The 17229-nt window shown below is 23.8% G+C and overlaps 4 protein-coding genes across 4 annotated transcripts; 3 read left to right on the top strand and 1 right to left on the bottom strand. All coding sequences in view use genetic code 6, as the record gives it.

Moving 5' to 3' along the window:
* Window positions 1-851: 851 nt before the first annotated feature.
* On the bottom strand, window positions 852-2698 carry TTHERM_00877070 (TRAF-type zinc finger protein; the record flags this gene model as incomplete). Its single annotated transcript, XM_001016057.2, has 4 exons — window positions 852-922; window positions 978-1521; window positions 1872-2319; window positions 2412-2698. 4 exons carry the CDS (start codon window positions 2696-2698, stop codon window positions 852-854), a joined length of 1350 nt encoding a protein of 449 aa, XP_001016057.2.
* Window positions 2699-5221: 2523 nt separating this feature from the next.
* TTHERM_00877060 (DnaJ (Hsp40) family B protein) lies at window positions 5222-6121 on the top strand (the record flags this gene model as incomplete). Its single annotated transcript, XM_001016056.3, has 1 exon — window positions 5222-6121. One exon carries the CDS (start codon window positions 5222-5224, stop codon window positions 6119-6121), a length of 900 nt encoding a protein of 299 aa, XP_001016056.3.
* A 1136-nt stretch (window positions 6122-7257) lies between these two features.
* TTHERM_00877050 (peptidyl-prolyl cis-trans isomerase, cyclophilin-type protein) lies at window positions 7258-7848 on the top strand (the record flags this gene model as incomplete). Its single annotated transcript, XM_001016055.3, has 1 exon — window positions 7258-7848. The coding sequence occupies one exon, from the start codon at window positions 7258-7260 to the stop codon at window positions 7846-7848; it is 591 nt and encodes a 196-aa protein (XP_001016055.1).
* A 2226-nt stretch (window positions 7849-10074) lies between these two features.
* TTHERM_00877040 (alpha/beta hydrolase family protein) lies at window positions 10075-16351 on the top strand (the record flags this gene model as incomplete). Its single annotated transcript, XM_001016054.2, has 3 exons — window positions 10075-10150; window positions 10599-10974; window positions 12307-16351. 3 exons carry the CDS (start codon window positions 10075-10077, stop codon window positions 16349-16351), a joined length of 4497 nt encoding a protein of 1498 aa, XP_001016054.2.
* Between the last annotated feature and the right edge of the window lie 878 nt (window positions 16352-17229).

Below are 17229 nucleotides of genomic sequence, written 5' to 3'. Positions count from 1 at the left end.
TAATATTTTAACTTTATTTAAATAATACAGTCAAACTTAAAAAGATAAAGCATTGCTACAACCTAATTATTAGGTTAATTAGTTTTATTGCTGAATATTTAAAAAATAAATGAAACTTTATTAATAGCTTACTATTTTTATTGCCCAATTTATTGATGCCCTCATAACACAAATTTAACAGTATCTAAAATTTATTTATTTATTTATCTTTTATCAAATTGAATGATATATCTGATTATAAATATTAAAAAAATTAAAATAAATTTAACTTTCATTTTTAATTTTTCCAGTTTATTTTATTAAAATAACTTCTTAAATATTAATTCTATAATTCAACAAAATAATTATGTGAATGCTCATTTATAATAAAGTAAATAAATATAATTAGTATACTTTTTCATGATTGTAATTTTTGTATATCTAAAACTATATAGAGAATAATATTAAGTCATTTGATTATTGTTTTAGTGCTTAATCTAATAAAAATTATTAGTAAATTTTTCATAGGATTTTAATAAGCAATTTGTTGTTTCAATAATATTTGAATATTAAACTGAATGAATATAGTATATTAATATAATCAATAATATCGAGTAGAATTAGTTGATCTTTCACAATTTATCACTTTTTATCCTTGAGTTAAATGCATATCGTTAATTTAGTATTTTTGTGAACGTTTATATGACGTAAACTACATTTAATTTTTTTTTTTGGATAAAGTTAATAACTAAAAATTAAAAGTATATTACTTGTTAATTGAGTAAAGTAAAAAGGCTTTCTAAATAGAAAGCTATTCAAAATTTTTGAATTTTTGGCCAATAAAGGAATTAGATTAATAAATAAATAAATGCTCATTATTGAGGTCTTAAAATTTTCATCATAGAATTTCTTTTTTCATGCTTATCTGAGGCTATATCTTAGACTTTATTTAAAAGATGATTTTTAAGTATTTAATTCAAAAGTAAAAAAATAAATACTCTCAGAATAGAGTTAGGCAACACATAGTTTTAATGTTTCTATGTCTTTCTTTAGACAAGCATTTTCGCATTATAATTGAGTTTTAGCTTCTAATAGAATTTTTTAACCTCTTTTCAAACAAGTTATTTGATCGTGACTGGCTAGGTTTTTTCTTTGTATAACATCTGTGCAGTCAGGACATATCAACTCTACTTCTTCACAGTTTTCTTCATGCTAAACAATCTATTTTTTATACATACTCTGTTTACAACCTTTGCATTATTCTATTTTGAAATCACAGCATTCTTAATGTCTAGCAAGATCCTTTAGTTTAAATTCTTGGTTACATAAATTGCATTTCTAAATATTGTATGGACATTCCTAAATATGAATGTTCATTTCTGCTCTAGTTAAAGTGATTTAGCATCCTTCGTTTTCGCACCCTAATTTTTTCATTTCACATATAAGGTCATGCTAAACCTCATTCATTCTCTTAATAGATCTCTCACACCATTTACATTTTAGCTAATAGTGAGGACAAATTTTCTCATGGTCAACCATTTCCTAATTAATATTGTAAATATTTTTTCATAATAATTTATAATACATTTTTCTTAAATTTATAAAAATATTTTGTAATTGATCAAGAATTAAATAAATAATTAAGAATAATTGAAAAATGGGTATTTATTTATTAGATAAAGTTAATAAGAAAAGATTTATATTATCAGTAAAAGATAATGGCAATAAATAAAATAGATAACTTATAATAAATAAACACCATTTTTGTGAATTAAGAAATGAATAACTCAAATTCTTCAAATTAACATTTAAGTTAGAATAGAAAAATATTTGTATGAAATGTAAAATATTTTGCTTGAGCAAATCAATTTTTATTTTTGTTGCAATATTACTTTGCGAATGGATTAGAAATCACAACCAATATTAGGACAATGTAGAGATTAATACAAGCATGTATTTTGATGCTTTAAAAGTGAATCATAATTTATAAATTCAGTGCAGCCACTACTTTGAGCATTGCAAATAAAGACAAGCTTAGAGAGGTTATTTGTAATTGATTTATCAACTTTCTTCAATTCAAATCTGTCTCTACAAGTTGGACAGGTAGAGTATTAATCAACCCAACGACTCAAGCAATCTCTACAGTAAATTTTACTGCAATGATTGCAACTTACTGGTTACCAGAGTATGTTATGGCAAATTTAACAGAAGTAATTATCTTTGTCAGCAAAGGTATCTATGAAATTCATGAATTCTTGCATATTCTTTAAATTGTTTTATTCTAGAGACTCAGGCCTTTCTTACACTTCTGCCATAGTGAAAATAGATGTATTTGCTTCTCTATATATTTTAATGTATTTCTGAGTTTGAGTGATTTAACTAACTCAGTTTGTTTAATTTGAAATAAAATAAATGTAAAGCTTAGAAAATACCTGTGAGGAATAACAAATCCTCTTTGTTGTTAAAATTACTGCTAAGTTGGAGTCTGGTTTAAAGATGGAAAAAGAGGAAAGTAATTCTAAGGTTAAATAATTGGTGGAGGAGGAAAACTTGCTCTCTGATGATTTATATTTAATTGTTGCTGTAAAATTACTTGCTAAGGTTAGATTTAATGCTGAGGAGAAAAATTATTCTAATAAAATGACTAAGGCTATGGCTAGGTTTGCGAGGGCTAACTAGGAGATCCATATTGATTTTGAATTTACCTTATTGGATTCATTTGAGTTGTTTATAATATTTAGTTATAAAAAAGTTTTCTTTTGTATTTTTTTGCGGATAATTAATTTTTCTGATTAAATTTCTTTAACCAATAACTAATTGTGATCAGTTTTTGATAAAATTTAAGTTATCATTTAATTTATAGTATTTTTAAAATTATTAAAATTGTCAGATAAATTGATAAGTTTTTTCAAAAAAGAATGATAAACTAATAAACTATTTTTTAAAATAATTATAAAATGCAATATTAAAGTTAATGTAATAACTTGTAGGTATTTTTAAATATACTCTAAACTATTCTGAACAAAATAAAATTTAAAGAATTAATTCATTCTTATAAAATATTCTCCTAAAAAATACATTAATACTTTAATATATGTTTCTTTTATTTCTAATTTTTCAATTAATTTCTAATTATTTCATGAAAGCTAAGAAATGTATTTTTTGCTGGTAAAAAAGATTCCCAAAATTTATTGCTTTTAAATAAATTTAAAAAGAATAAATTTCTTATAAAAAATAATATTATTTTAAAAAGTACGATCGATATACTACCAATCCCCAATTAATAAAGTATTATTTAATTAAAACAATAAAAAAATTATAATAAAGAATATTTTTTAGTTTTGACAATTTAAATAGATATTTATTTATTTGTTTGTTTATTTACCTTTTTATCTCTGTTATAAATCTCCCCTACCTAGATCAAAATGATGGGTGATGGTTTATTTAGTTTTATTCTTTAATTTTTTACTTAAATCTAATATACTTATTTTAGCTTATTTTTCACTATTTTTGATCTAATTTTTATATAAATATCATATTTTATCTATTAATTTTTTTGCTATATTTAAGTGAATTTATTCTTTTACCTTAATAGATCCTTTTAATTAGGTATTTCTGCTTGTTAAAAAAATAAAATTTATGATCTAATAAAAAAATTAATTTAAACAAAATAAAAAATAATTTTATATTGGTAAATTTATCAGAAACAAAAAAAATTAAATAATTCTAAAGTTTCATCATCTAGCACAAATAAAATATCTTAAATAAATAAAAAAATTATTTAGTATAACCTATTTAATAATCTTTAAGTGTAAAATATTACAGAAGCAAGCAAACAAACGAAATAATAAACAAATAAACATCATTTTGAAAATTTATTTTAAATTAAGTTTTTTTTAATTAAAAAAGTTAAAAAAATGTAACAAATCACAATATTTATTTATAATTTTTCCAAATTTACATAAATTTTTATCATTTAATCTAATTTTATTTGAAAAGATAGTTTTTTTAATTTGATTTAAATCTTGTTTTACAGAATTAATTTTAGGTAATACTTTGGTTCCATAAAAGATTTTCAAGTTTTACTCTTAATTTTAGTAAAAAACTAGTTTTACTAAATATTTTTAGGATCATTAACGATTATTAAAATCATATTTTTTATTAAATTTTTATAATTTTTGATAGCACTATTTAAACATTAATATTTTTTTCTATTATTTTTTAAATTTAATATTAAATTTTTACAATTTTGAATTTTTAAACCTACTTCACATGTTATTTTAAATAATATTTATGAAATTTAAAAATTAAATTGCAAAAGTAAATTTTAAATAATTTTTATGATAAAAATAACGACTTTTATAATCAATATTTTTATTTTTTATTGTAAGGTTAAAGTAAAAAATAGTTTCTATTTATGAGATAGCAAATTGAATGCTTGTGCAAAAAAGTGATTTGTTTTCTTAGGTTGAGTAAGTAAAAATTATAAGTATAATAGAGTAATTTAGATAAAAATATAGAAGATCAAAATCAACTAATTAGTTTTAATCCATAAAATATTAATTTCACACGTTCAAATTATTGATACATATTATCAAAAATATTAATTTATTTCAAATGATAACGAAATATTACAAAATTTAATCTTAATGTCAAATCTACAAACAATAGAATGATAGAAAAATCAAAGAAATTTCATTAGAAAACAAATTTTTTCACATTTAAATATAAATAAATAAATAAAATGTCTCAATTTTCAAAAATAGGTCTATTTGCATTTAAATTATCGATCGATCGATCAAACAAACAAATAATTTTGTTAATAAGTAAATGTAATTGTTTTTAAAACAAATAACTGTATTGAAGGTATTGTGTTGTGTTTGATTGCAAAAAAAAAAAAAATATACAATTAATTATCAAATTAATAAATTAATTAGTTAATAAATTATCAAATAACAAATAGAGAGAAACATCAAATAAATTAATAAAAAATAAAATAAACAAAACAAATAAACAAACTAAAAAATAATTAAAAGTTAACACATAAAATTACAAATACTTAAAGAAAGTATAAGTAAGTAAATAAAGTTAAATAGCAGTAGTATATCAATATTAGCCAACTCTAGGGATTTTATAATTTATAATAGATAAATAAAATTACTAAAAAGTATTTCGATTTAAGTTAAGCTTCAATAAAAATAGTAAAAGAAATAGAAAAAAATTTAAAATTAATAATATAGAAATGGACGCATAACCTCAACAAACAACTTAAAGAAAAGCTCCTGCAACAGAGGAGGACATTAGAAGAATGCTTTAAACTAAGGATTTTTATGAACTTCTTGGAGTTAGCAAAACTGCCACAGAAGAAGACATTAAAAAGTAATACAAAAAGCTCGCTTTAAGATTCCATCCTGATAAACTAAGGTTACCAGGTGCTTAAGATGTGTTTAAAAAAATAGCTTAGGCTTACGATTGTTTATCAAATCCTGATAAACGTGCTCACTATGATAGAACAGGTAGCGATTAGCCATAGCAATAGAGAGCTTATGAGCAATAATATTATGATGATATAGATCCTGCCGATATTTTTAGCGCTTTCTTCGGTCCTGGATTTGCATTTTAGTAAGGAGGATAGAGGCGCCATTATTAATACTATTCAACTAGAAGAGGCAGAGATTAAGAAGACAGAAATGGTTAAAATAATTAAAAAGGATTTAATTTAATGGGATTGCTTTAATTACTTCCTTTCTTTTTACTTATATTCTCTGGTGTCTTCAGTCAACTCTTTTAGGAATCTCCTCAATTCTCTCTTCATAAAAACTCCTCATTTAATATCTTGAAAAAAAGTGTTTTCTTAAATATTAACTATTTCGTTGATAGCTCCTTCGAAGATAAAGTAATGGAAGATATAGAGTACTTACCTTCATTTGAATATAAAGTAGAGCAAGAGTATCTCTCTAATTTGAATGCTAGTTGTTTAAATTAAGATGCAAAAAGAAGATAGTATGCTAATATGGCCAGAAATTCTTGGACTAAAAGAGATTAAAATTATTACTAGAATCTAAGCGAAAGAGTTGATATGTCTCCATGTGAGGAATTTCAGGAGTTAAGCTCAAAGCATGATATCAACAGATATTTTTGATTGTCTTAAATATTTATTTAGAGTAAAACAATAACGTATTTCAAATATATAAACATAATAAGTTAGTTAGTTATTAGTGTTAAATAAATAAATCAATAATTTTTAAATATGTCATCTATCATCTTTACTTACTTACTTCTTATAAATTTAAATTTTTATAAAAAGTAAATACATCTATCTCTATATAACAAATATCCATTTGATTTCAATAATATATTATTTTAAATATTATTTTAGTTAGATTAATCTTAAATAATCAAATAAATATATATGAGTATGCTTTGTTATTGTTTTCTAACTTTTCAGCCTTCAAGTCAAGTTAAAATCAAAATAATTTACAAAATTTTGAGCAGATATTAGAAATATTTATGAGATTGTAAAATAAATTAATAATTTGTGTATGAATACTTTATTTTTAGATTTTAAGAATATTATTAAAAATTCACAGTTTTTTTCTTTCTAAATTGAAGCAAAACAATAATTTTAAATTTTAAAGAATGAAAAAATAGTTTTTAATTAATTTTTGACTTTTATTTTTTTAATTTCACAGGTTTTAAATAATTTTTATCATCATTAATTCTAAAATTAATGAAGAATTTTTAACATATTTAACTATTTTATTAAAAGGGTTGTAAAAACGAAGTATGAAATTTGATGCTTTTTACTATAAAAAGTTGTTATTGAATAAGATTTTTGTTATTGATATTTAGCTTAAGGTAATTCAAATATTAAAAAAAGTTCCTTTGAATAATAAAATAAGGTGCATAATTAGTTAAAATGTTAAGCAATTTATTTCATCATTAAATAAACTCGGCGTTAAATAATAAGTTCACACGAAAAAGATTATTAGAGGATGTGAGTGTGTTTTTTAATTGATTTTTCTTTTTATCAAAAAATTTGAAATAGAACTTAGATATTTTCTGATTTTAATTAGTTATTAAAAATAGAAATTTACTTGATTTCTATCATCATCAGATAGATAGATATATAGATATATAGATTCCTAAAAGATATATTCAATCATTAAATTATTCATATCAACGTCTTTTAAAAATATTTTGAAGTCATTCCATAAAAAAATAATCAATAATATTTCTGAAATTATTCGTATTTATTAATTTAAAATAAAAAATCAAATGAATAAGGGTTATTACTTATTAGTCGCTTTGGCAATTCTCGCAGTTGCTTCTGCCAATTTGAAGGAAGAAAAGATTACCAAGAAGGTCAGATTTACTGTTACATTCGATGGTAAGGAACCTGGTTTTGTTGAAATCGGTCTTTTCGGTTAAACTGTTCCCAAGACTGTTGAAAATTTCCGTGCCCTCTGCACTGGTGAATTAGGTGAAAGTAATGGTCACAAGCTCTCTTACAAGGGATCTAAGTTCCACAGAATCATCCCTAACTTCATGGTTTAAGGAGGTGACTTCACCAACCACAATGGCACTGGTGGTCTTTCCATTTATGGTTCTAAATTCCAAGATGAAAACTTCAAGCTTAGACACGAACCTTACTGCCTCTCTATGGCTAATGCTGGTCCTAACACCAACGGATCTCAATTCTTTATCACCACTGCTTAAACCAGTTGGTTAGATGGACGTCACGTTGTTTTCGGTAGAGTTACTTAAGGTGAAGACATCGTCAGAAAGATCGAAGCTGCAGGTTCTCCTTCCGGTACTCCTTCTAAGAACGTCGTTATTGCTGACTGTACTGAAGTTGATTTAGATTGAGCATTCTGAAATTATTTGATATCATTAAGTTAAAATAGTTAAAAATGGTCTCTTAATCGCATAGACTTATTTCAAAGTCAAAAGGCAATCCATAAATAGTTAATTAATCAATAAATTCAGCAAAATTAACTTGTAAAGCAGTATAAATTCATGTATTCGTATTGTTTATTTCAAATTATGGTTTGTCTAAAGAATAATATCAATTAATTTTTTTTAATTTATCATTAAGTAATATAAAACATTTTGTTTTATCCTACATAAAATGATTAAAAAATTGCTTGAATAATTAGTTAATTAATTCATTTAATTTTAAATATGGTTTTTTTGAATTTAAGGCAAGTTTAGCATTTCAAAGTACAAAGCCATTTATTTCACAGCATATTTAAAAAATCTAACAAATATCAATCTAATTATTAATTAATTTCAGCTAAGATTCTATAAATAAAAATTTAAATCTTAAGTATTATGTTTTAATAACATAAATTCATTAAAAATGTTTTCTTTTTTATATTTAAATTTAAAAATATTGTATTAGGTAATAAGATGAAAATATAAAAATTCTAATATAAGTTTTTAATAAATTTTTTAGGTTTAAATGAAATATAAAGACTAAGCTAACCAAATTTTTAATCAATGTATATGAAATAATAAAAATGAAATAAATTTAATAGCAAAACAAGAAAAAATTATATAATTAAAAAATATTTTCATCTTTTCATAATAGATTTTATTATTGTTAAATATTAACCTCAATCTATGATTTTGAATCTAATCAAAAAATTAAAAATTAAAATCAGGGTTAACTTAGATGGCTTTATTAGAGTGTTTTTGTAGAATTTATTATTTATTGAATTGAAACAATAATTTATTTAGCTTAATTTGATATTCTAAGAATTCTTAATTAATAATTTTTTATTATTATTTATGATATTTATTTTTTTTATTTTTATCTTTTGAGTAATAGGCAAACAAAACACATTTTGGCTAAAATATTGGATTAAATTATGAAAGAAATTATTTTTAAGTACTATTAAATATATTTTTAATTCTAGATAATAATATGAATTCATAGTACGAGCACTCACTTTGTATCATAAAATTTTGATAGTCTTAAATTCGTTGGCTATTTTTAATTTAAATATAACAATAATAATTGGAACTTATTTATAATATTTGATAGGAATTTTACAAAAACCTGATTTTAAATATTGAATTGGCCTAAAATTTTAAGAAAAATAATTTAAATTTTGACAATTTTTTGCAAAATGAAAATCTCTGTTTATATGCTTTAAAACCAATGTGTAAATTGGCTAATTTTTTTAAATATTTCAATTCATGTCTTAAATTCAGCTGGTCAAAAACGCTTTTATATTACTATAATTACAAAGAATTACGTAAAATTATAGAAATATCAATATAATAATTTTTAATTTATGAAAGAATATCAAATTATTTTAAGGACTAAATATTAAATAAATACTTAAGATATAGCCTGAATAAGCAAATAAAATTTAGTTCGAATACTTTCATTAAAATCAATGAAGACTTACTTATAAATATAAGGGAGTAAGTTGGAATTTTTATTTATGGACAAAACAAATATTGATTGATCTAAAAGCAAAATAAGTAAAGCTTAGATGATAATAAATAATTCGAGAAATGAAAAAAAAGCCTTATCAGACGACTGATTTATTTATTTTTTATAGATAATCAATAAACTTATTATTTGATTTATGAATAAATATATGATTGATTAATAAATTGTTTTTATTAAAGTGTGTCTGTCTTAACAATGAAAAAATTTAATACATTTTGGCTTTGGCCTATGAATATAATAAAAAATATTAAAAGAAAAAAAATTATTTAACTCTGTGTCTTATCTATTGAAATAAAAAAAAAAAAAAATTAATTATTCAAAAATAAACTTCGGATTGAAGAAACCCATTAGGTAATTTATCAATTAATTAATTAACTAATTCACTACCAAGCGAAAAAAAAATTAGAGAACAATATTAATTAATCCAAGAAAGAGACCATAAAAAATAAATTAAATCTAACTTAAGAATTTAAATACATTCACGAAAAAAAAATAAACAAAAATTAAAGAAAAGCCAAACAAACAAACAAATAAATAAACAAACAAACAAACAAACAAACAAAATCAATCTATCAATTCACAGATTTGATTAAATCTATAATATTAAAAAGGGTTAATCTGCGATAAAAATGATAGGATAATTCAATTAGTTGTGGAAGATGTTCATTCGACCCTAAAGAATGGAGTATTCCACTTCAGATTTAGGTAATTTTTATTTCCACCTATTTCATCTGTTTCTCCAATCCTATTCTGTTTTTCTGCCTCGCGCTGATGATTTTTCGTTTCTCCCTTCTATTTTCTTTCTTATTTAAGAAATATATATAAAGAAATCAACCAAGCAAAGCAAGCAAGCTAGCAACAAACTTTATCAATATTACTTATAGTCTTATTTGTGAAGTGAGCGGGAGTCTAAGTAAAATAAGAAATATTTTAGAACATAAATTATTTTAAAAGAAAGATAGAAGGTGTGTTACTTTTCAGCTATTTAGCTCTAATTTTGTATGGAGAGGCGAAAAAAAGTTTATTTTTTGAGATATTAATATATGTTTTAGCCATTTATTTAGTTTTAATGTTTAATTGCAATAAATAAGTAGCTATAAAAATTGTAAAAGGGCAAATAATATTTATGAGTTTATTTTAATTTCTAAAAAAGGACATGAAACACAAGTATTTGGAAGATATAGATCGAAAAGAACTGATCAAGTTATTTTAAACAAGCGCAATTTAAAATTATAGTGCTCATTATTTGAACCGATACTAATTGGATAACAGTAAGGCAATGAAGAAAATAAGTTCCATTGTGTTATTTATTGCCACTGCAATAGTGGTTCTAGAATAGAAGCCCTAAGATTATTGCCTAATTTAATTTCAAGAGGAATAGGTCTCTTTTGCTTTGACTTCTCTGGTAGCGGTCTCTCTGAAGGTGAATATGTGACATTAGGAATCAATGAGAGTTAAGATTTAGAATGTATTGTCCAAAATCTCTTAGATTCAGGCAAAATAAACAACATAGTACTTTGGGGTAGAAGGTAAACATATATAAATAAATATTTTCAATACCCCAAATTATTTTACAAGAATGAATTAATAAAATAATTGATAGATTTTTGTGCAAATAGTATTTTTAGTCAAAAAAGGTATTAAGGTTTAAGTAAGAGTCAGTTTTAAAAGAAAAATGCAAGCATTACTTTTAAAAATAATTATAAATAAGCAATTTTTAGGTAGATTCAAAAATGAAAAGGATGAAGGTATAATGCCAAATAAGTTATGAAAATTTGATTATGGATTAAAGGAAATGAGTTTTGGTATTTAAAATAATGCAGTTTTAAGTTTGTGAGTATGTTATTTGACTAATTCTTTTTGAATATTAGAAAGCCAGCCAAAAGCAATAAAGCTTGATTAAATAATTGAGAAATTAAGAGAATTTACATCACTATTTTACTATTTATTCAGTAAAAAGCAATAAAATACCTATTTGGCAGTAATTAAAATGAAAAAATATAATTTAAATATCCCTAAAATCCTTACATTGCTTAAATTCAGTTTCAATCTATTCATTTATTTATTTACTCACAGATCTTTATAATTTTATAAATAAATACATACATAGATTGATTCATACTTTCAATTATTTGAAGAAATACAATAAATATTTTTCTTCTTCTTTTTTCTTTTTTCTTATTTGACATTTTTAAGAAAAAAGAAAATTTTTGTTACTCACAAATGATAAATATTATTTTTTACTGGATACAATTAAAGTTTTAACTTAAAAAATACTTTCTCTTCCTAAAAAAATTAATTAGATGCTTTATCCCAGCATGATTTTCTAATTTTTTTTAGCTAAGTTAGCTTTTTCCAAATTTTAAATTTAAATTAGAGATTGGAAGCTTGAAAAAAATTAATTCCTTTTCTAACTTATTTATTTGCACAGATAAATTATAATAACTGAGCATTCACTTGAATTTGAATTATATTTTCTGATTTCTTTTTAAATTAACTAGATTCATCAAAAATAACAACCACAAAATAAATTATTAATCTTCCTACTATTGTTAAATTTATTTTTTGATTAAATTTTATTTATTAAAGCAATCTCTAACAAATTTTTAACAGCATAAGACTAAATACACTAACTATTATTATCAAAATTTTTCTTATAATAATTTCATTTTCTCAAAAAAATTCTTTCAGTTTCAAACCCATCTTGAATATTTTAATTAAATTCTAAAATTTTTTACAAATTTTTCTAAATTAAAATGATTTCAATAATTTTTTATCAAAATGATAAAATTAATAGCTGCTGACTGAAACATGAATTTGCAAAATAAAATAATAATAATTATTTAATTTTATAAAAATAGCATGGGTGCTGTTACAAGCATGATGTATTTGTCAAAGAGACAGACTTAGAGAGTGAAGGGAATTGTTTTTGATAGTGGTTTCGCTAATTTGAATTTTCTTGCTTTGGATGTCGCCAGATAGAAAACGGGAATGCCAAATTTAGTTTTAGATATTGCGATATCATAGGTAAGAGATTAAGTGAAAGAGCGTGTTCCTATTGACATTTAGGAAATAGATTTAACAAAAGTTATTACTAATATATACATACCATGCTATTTTATTTGCTCAAAAGAAGATACTTTTGTGAAGTGTGAGCACTCAGAACAGCTTTATGCTCGTTATAATGGCCAAAAATGGCTAGAATATGTCAGTGGTAATCATAACGCTCAAAGAACTAATGATATTATTGATAAAATAATTAGATGGGTTGATGAATCAATTTTAAATAAAGACTAATCAAGCTCATCATATAATGCTATGCTAAAAAATTGTAATACAACTATGACTACTAACATAGATTTGACTTAAGAAAATGTGTCTTAAAATCGCAAGTAATCAGGTGCTGCTTAACCTATAAAAATTATTAATAGCAGCAGCAATTCTAATATTCAAAAAATAGTAATGACACAATCACCAAATCCTCGAAATTCTTATAACGATAGATCTGTTAGTCCTATTAAAACATAAGTTGATAATATTCCTGTAAGAAATAGTATTTAGTAATCTTTAGATGTAAATAGAATTGGATAAGCTTTTCAAATCAATTAGTAACAGCAATAATAGCTCCCTTAAAGAGGAGTTTAATAAATAATTGGTATGTAATAGGATTAACAATAAATTAAAATGTTAGCCGATTTTAATAATTAAGCCCCATAGCAACAAGCTAAAATTGAAAAAGAGAGATAATCTTAATTACCTGAAAGTAATTCTTCTCAATCACGCATCCCAACTGAAGAAACTTCATCAAGAAATGAAAATAACGAAAGCACAAACGGTTTTGCTAATATTCAAAATGCTAATAATAAATAAAATATACAAAACTAGCACGCTTACAGCTTTTTGAGTAATATTAATGAAGATGTTTAGTCTAATGATAGAATTTCATCTACACCCATAAGGAACAAAGAATTTGAAGAAAGTCCTAGATAAAAGATGCATAATCGCAGACAGGATTCTTAACAATTTACTTAGTAAAGTGTCCAACAAACTTTGTTGTCTAATTATGGTTCTAATAACCCACATCACTCTCATCATCATTAGCACCATATTTCTTAAAATTTCAATGCTTCTAATGCTATTGGAAGCGGATAACTTGAAATAGAATATCAGAGTGGCGACATACCACCTCGCAGAAGCGCAAATTAAAACTTTAACAGCTTTTAGGTACCTTACAATACATCCTAAGATTTTACTGATTAGCCATTTCCCTAGTAAAAGAGATAGAGTGTTCAGAATATTTTGCCTATTTAAGTATAAAAGTTTGAAAACAAGCAATCAAAAGACGGAAGTCTAGTTGGAACACCTCAGTTCAAACCAGATTAAAAATCCTCATTTGCTCCTACCAATCAGATTGATTTAGCTTCATATAAAAATAATGAGCAAAGCCCAAATATACCAAATGATGGGAAGTCAGACGAAGTAAGCAGCTATGGCTCGACTTAATCATCTAATGGAAATAAATTTAATTACAAGGTTCGTTAGCCAAGTTAATTTTCTGCACTTTAAATTTAGCAAACTAACTAGCAAAGCACAAGAAGTAGTAACAACGAAACAACTGAATAAAATAATAAACTACAGACTTAAATGAATACCACTCCTCCAAGAAAAACAGAGAAATCTTCTGTCGTTTAAAGTTCTTTACAAGGCTTGTAGCATCAGCAACCATAAAAGTTTACTGTGACCTCTCAAGGATAGCAAATTTCATATTAATTAATTCATCCATCAAAGAACATGAGTACATAAAATTTACATGAATAACCCCATTAAATAAATCCAATAACGATTTAAGGGTTAAATAATTAAACAATTTAGAATACCAAAGAAGACTAAGAAAAATCTGGTAAGAATGCCTCTAATTCAAATACGCCTTCCCAAAGATAAGTTAGATCATCAACTTGCAATGGCGCTATTCTCTCAAATAAATAAGAGCAACAGCCTTCATCAAATTCGAAGAATGCAAGTCAAAATTTAATTCCAAACTAACTTCATAATTACAATCCTCAATCCAAGAATGCACATATTCCCACAAGAGAACGTTAATTAAACAATTTTACTTAGCAAATTACTGATTTCAGCTCTTCAAATACCAATCCTAATAACCCTCCTCTTGTTACATTAAATTTAAAAACAGTAGGAAATGAACCCCTCACTCCTAAATAGTAAAAAACCTAATAGAATTTGAACCAGTAACAAGGTGCTCAATATTAATAAATGAGTTCAAATTAAAATTTTTTAAATTTATAAATGCCATTTTTCTCATCCTATACAGGTCCTATAAATACATAACCACAAGTTTCTTAAGGTTAACTTCCACCTTAACAATAATCAATTCAAAAGAATGTGAATATCTAAGTTCCACAATAAATAAGCTAATAACTTTAAGCTAATATTACAAATAGTCCTTCTCACTAACAAAATCAATAATAATAAATACACTTCCGTTCTAGGGGATTGAACGGTAGCATTGATGCTACTAATATACAAAGTTAAGCAATACAGATGAATAGTTTAAATAATAATTTATTAGTTCCTCACTAATAAAAACCAGTAAATGCCATGAAACCTCCTTTGAGCCCTGAAAAAACGAGAGGTGAACAACTTTAACAATAGCAACTGATTTAATAATAGTAACAATAACAAATCCAACAACAATAGCAGTAAATATTTTAACAACAGTAATAAGTACCATAGTAATAGCAATTTGTTCTATAGCAATAGCAGTAATAATAATAATAAATGCAATAATAGTAATAGCAACAACCATAGATCATTTAACAAAATCAACAACAATAATAATAAAAACAAGAATAGATCTTATAACAGTAGTAATAGCAACAAAACTAAAGCATTTCTGTGAAATCAATAGTCCAACAAACTAGCAGCAACAATGTGGTACCTAAAGCAGGCATAAACCTAAATTAATTTAATAGCTTGCCTTAAAATGTCAATTAAATTATGAATTAGCAATCAACTCCTAACAATACACAAATAGAAAAGAAATAAGGATTGACTCATATACCAGTCGCAAATATTTCTATCTCTGCAAATTAAAATAATACATAGAGAATTACTAGTAATATCTAAATGAACAACAATATTAGCAACAATAATAACAATAGCAATACTACCGCCACACAATATAGCAACAATACGTCAAATGAAAACACTAGCAGAAAATCTACTGAAGCTTCTAATTACTCATCTTCTAATGCAAGTGAAATCAACTACATTAAATACAATTCTCCTAATCAAATGAACAATCTAAACTAAATTAACAACTATTAATAGTACAATATAGATTCATATAACAGCAATTAAGGGAATAATACAAACAGAAAATACAGTGAAAACAATGCCCAAAATTATAAACTGATTATAAATACCAATTAACCCCAGTATTCAGATTAGCAAATTTAATCTCCTCAATTCCCATCTCAGAATTAAACATCAAATAATGCAAATCTTCAACTGTCTTCATAAGATGAAAACAGAGGATCGTCTTCCAATTTACAGTAATAGCAAATAAACATTTAGCCATCTTCTACTAAAAATACAACCTTTTCAATGCCTAATAAAATGTTTAGCACATATGATACAGCCTTCAGTTACAAAAACGATGATTTTAATCGTAAAAAATCCTCAAACAATTTGATTGATTTCATGGAAAGCAACTAATAGGCATTTTCTACTCACAATTAATTAGGAATAGGAAGCTTAGGAGGAGTTCCTACAACACCAAAAGGAAGTTCATAGTCAAATTATAGAGTTGATACTTTATTCAAGGATACATCCATGTAATATAAACAATCACAATAAAATATTCCAAGACATACTGGAAACAAGTGATTAATTTGAGAATAGTCTAATAAAATAGTTAGAACAATTAATAATAGATAAAAGATATCAAATCATAAAAAATTAGCTTCTCACTTTAAAAAAAAACCAACCACACAACCAGTGTCATTCAATCAATCAATTAACCTTTACAATATTATTAATTACATAAATTCCTAACTCTACATTACGAATAAAACCACAAAGTATATTTTAATCTTATAATAAACATATAAATTAGTTTTTCCTCTCCGCTTTTTGAGTCCTACAAAATTATTAAGTAAGTTAAACATTTTTCTGAAGCGAGTAGTAAGTAATCTCTTAAGATACCAAAATATAATTTACATATTAAATAATATACTGTAAAATAAATTATATCTTGCCAATATAACCTTACAAAACTCAATTTTAAGCTAATAATTGTCAAATACATTATTTCTTTTAGTTAATTATTTAACCTGTTAGTTAATATGAAAGTAAAGTAAGCTATCTATCCTGATTATTGATGGGATCTCTACAAATAAAATATGATTCTATAATTAAAATTAGTTTGAGAACAAAGGATAATTAATTAATTAAATTATTGATAATAAAAATATTAAATACAAATTATTTAAAAAGAGGGAAGATTATTGATTATATAGAAATAATAAAATTATACTGTCTAAAATAATAACAATAACTAACTAAGTAAATAAATAAATATAAAAATATACAAATATTGTCTTTTTAAAGTGAAAGGGGATTTTCATCCAAATAGAGTTAAACATATTTCTTTATTTAAAAATTTTGTTTAATACTGTTTGTGTCAAATTAAAATGATGAGAGGAAATTTTTTATTATTTCTTGATTCAATTTAATTTATTCTCTCCTCTTTCACTTTTGACTAA

Source organism: Tetrahymena thermophila (assembly GCF_000189635.1).
Source record: "Tetrahymena thermophila SB210 genomic scaffold scf_8254648, whole genome shotgun sequence".
In the NCBI taxonomy this organism is placed as follows: Eukaryota; Ciliophora; class Oligohymenophorea; order Hymenostomatida; family Tetrahymenidae; genus Tetrahymena; species Tetrahymena thermophila.
The sequence above is the reverse complement of the archived record's forward strand: the minus strand, read 5'-3'. Positions and strand labels throughout refer to the sequence as shown.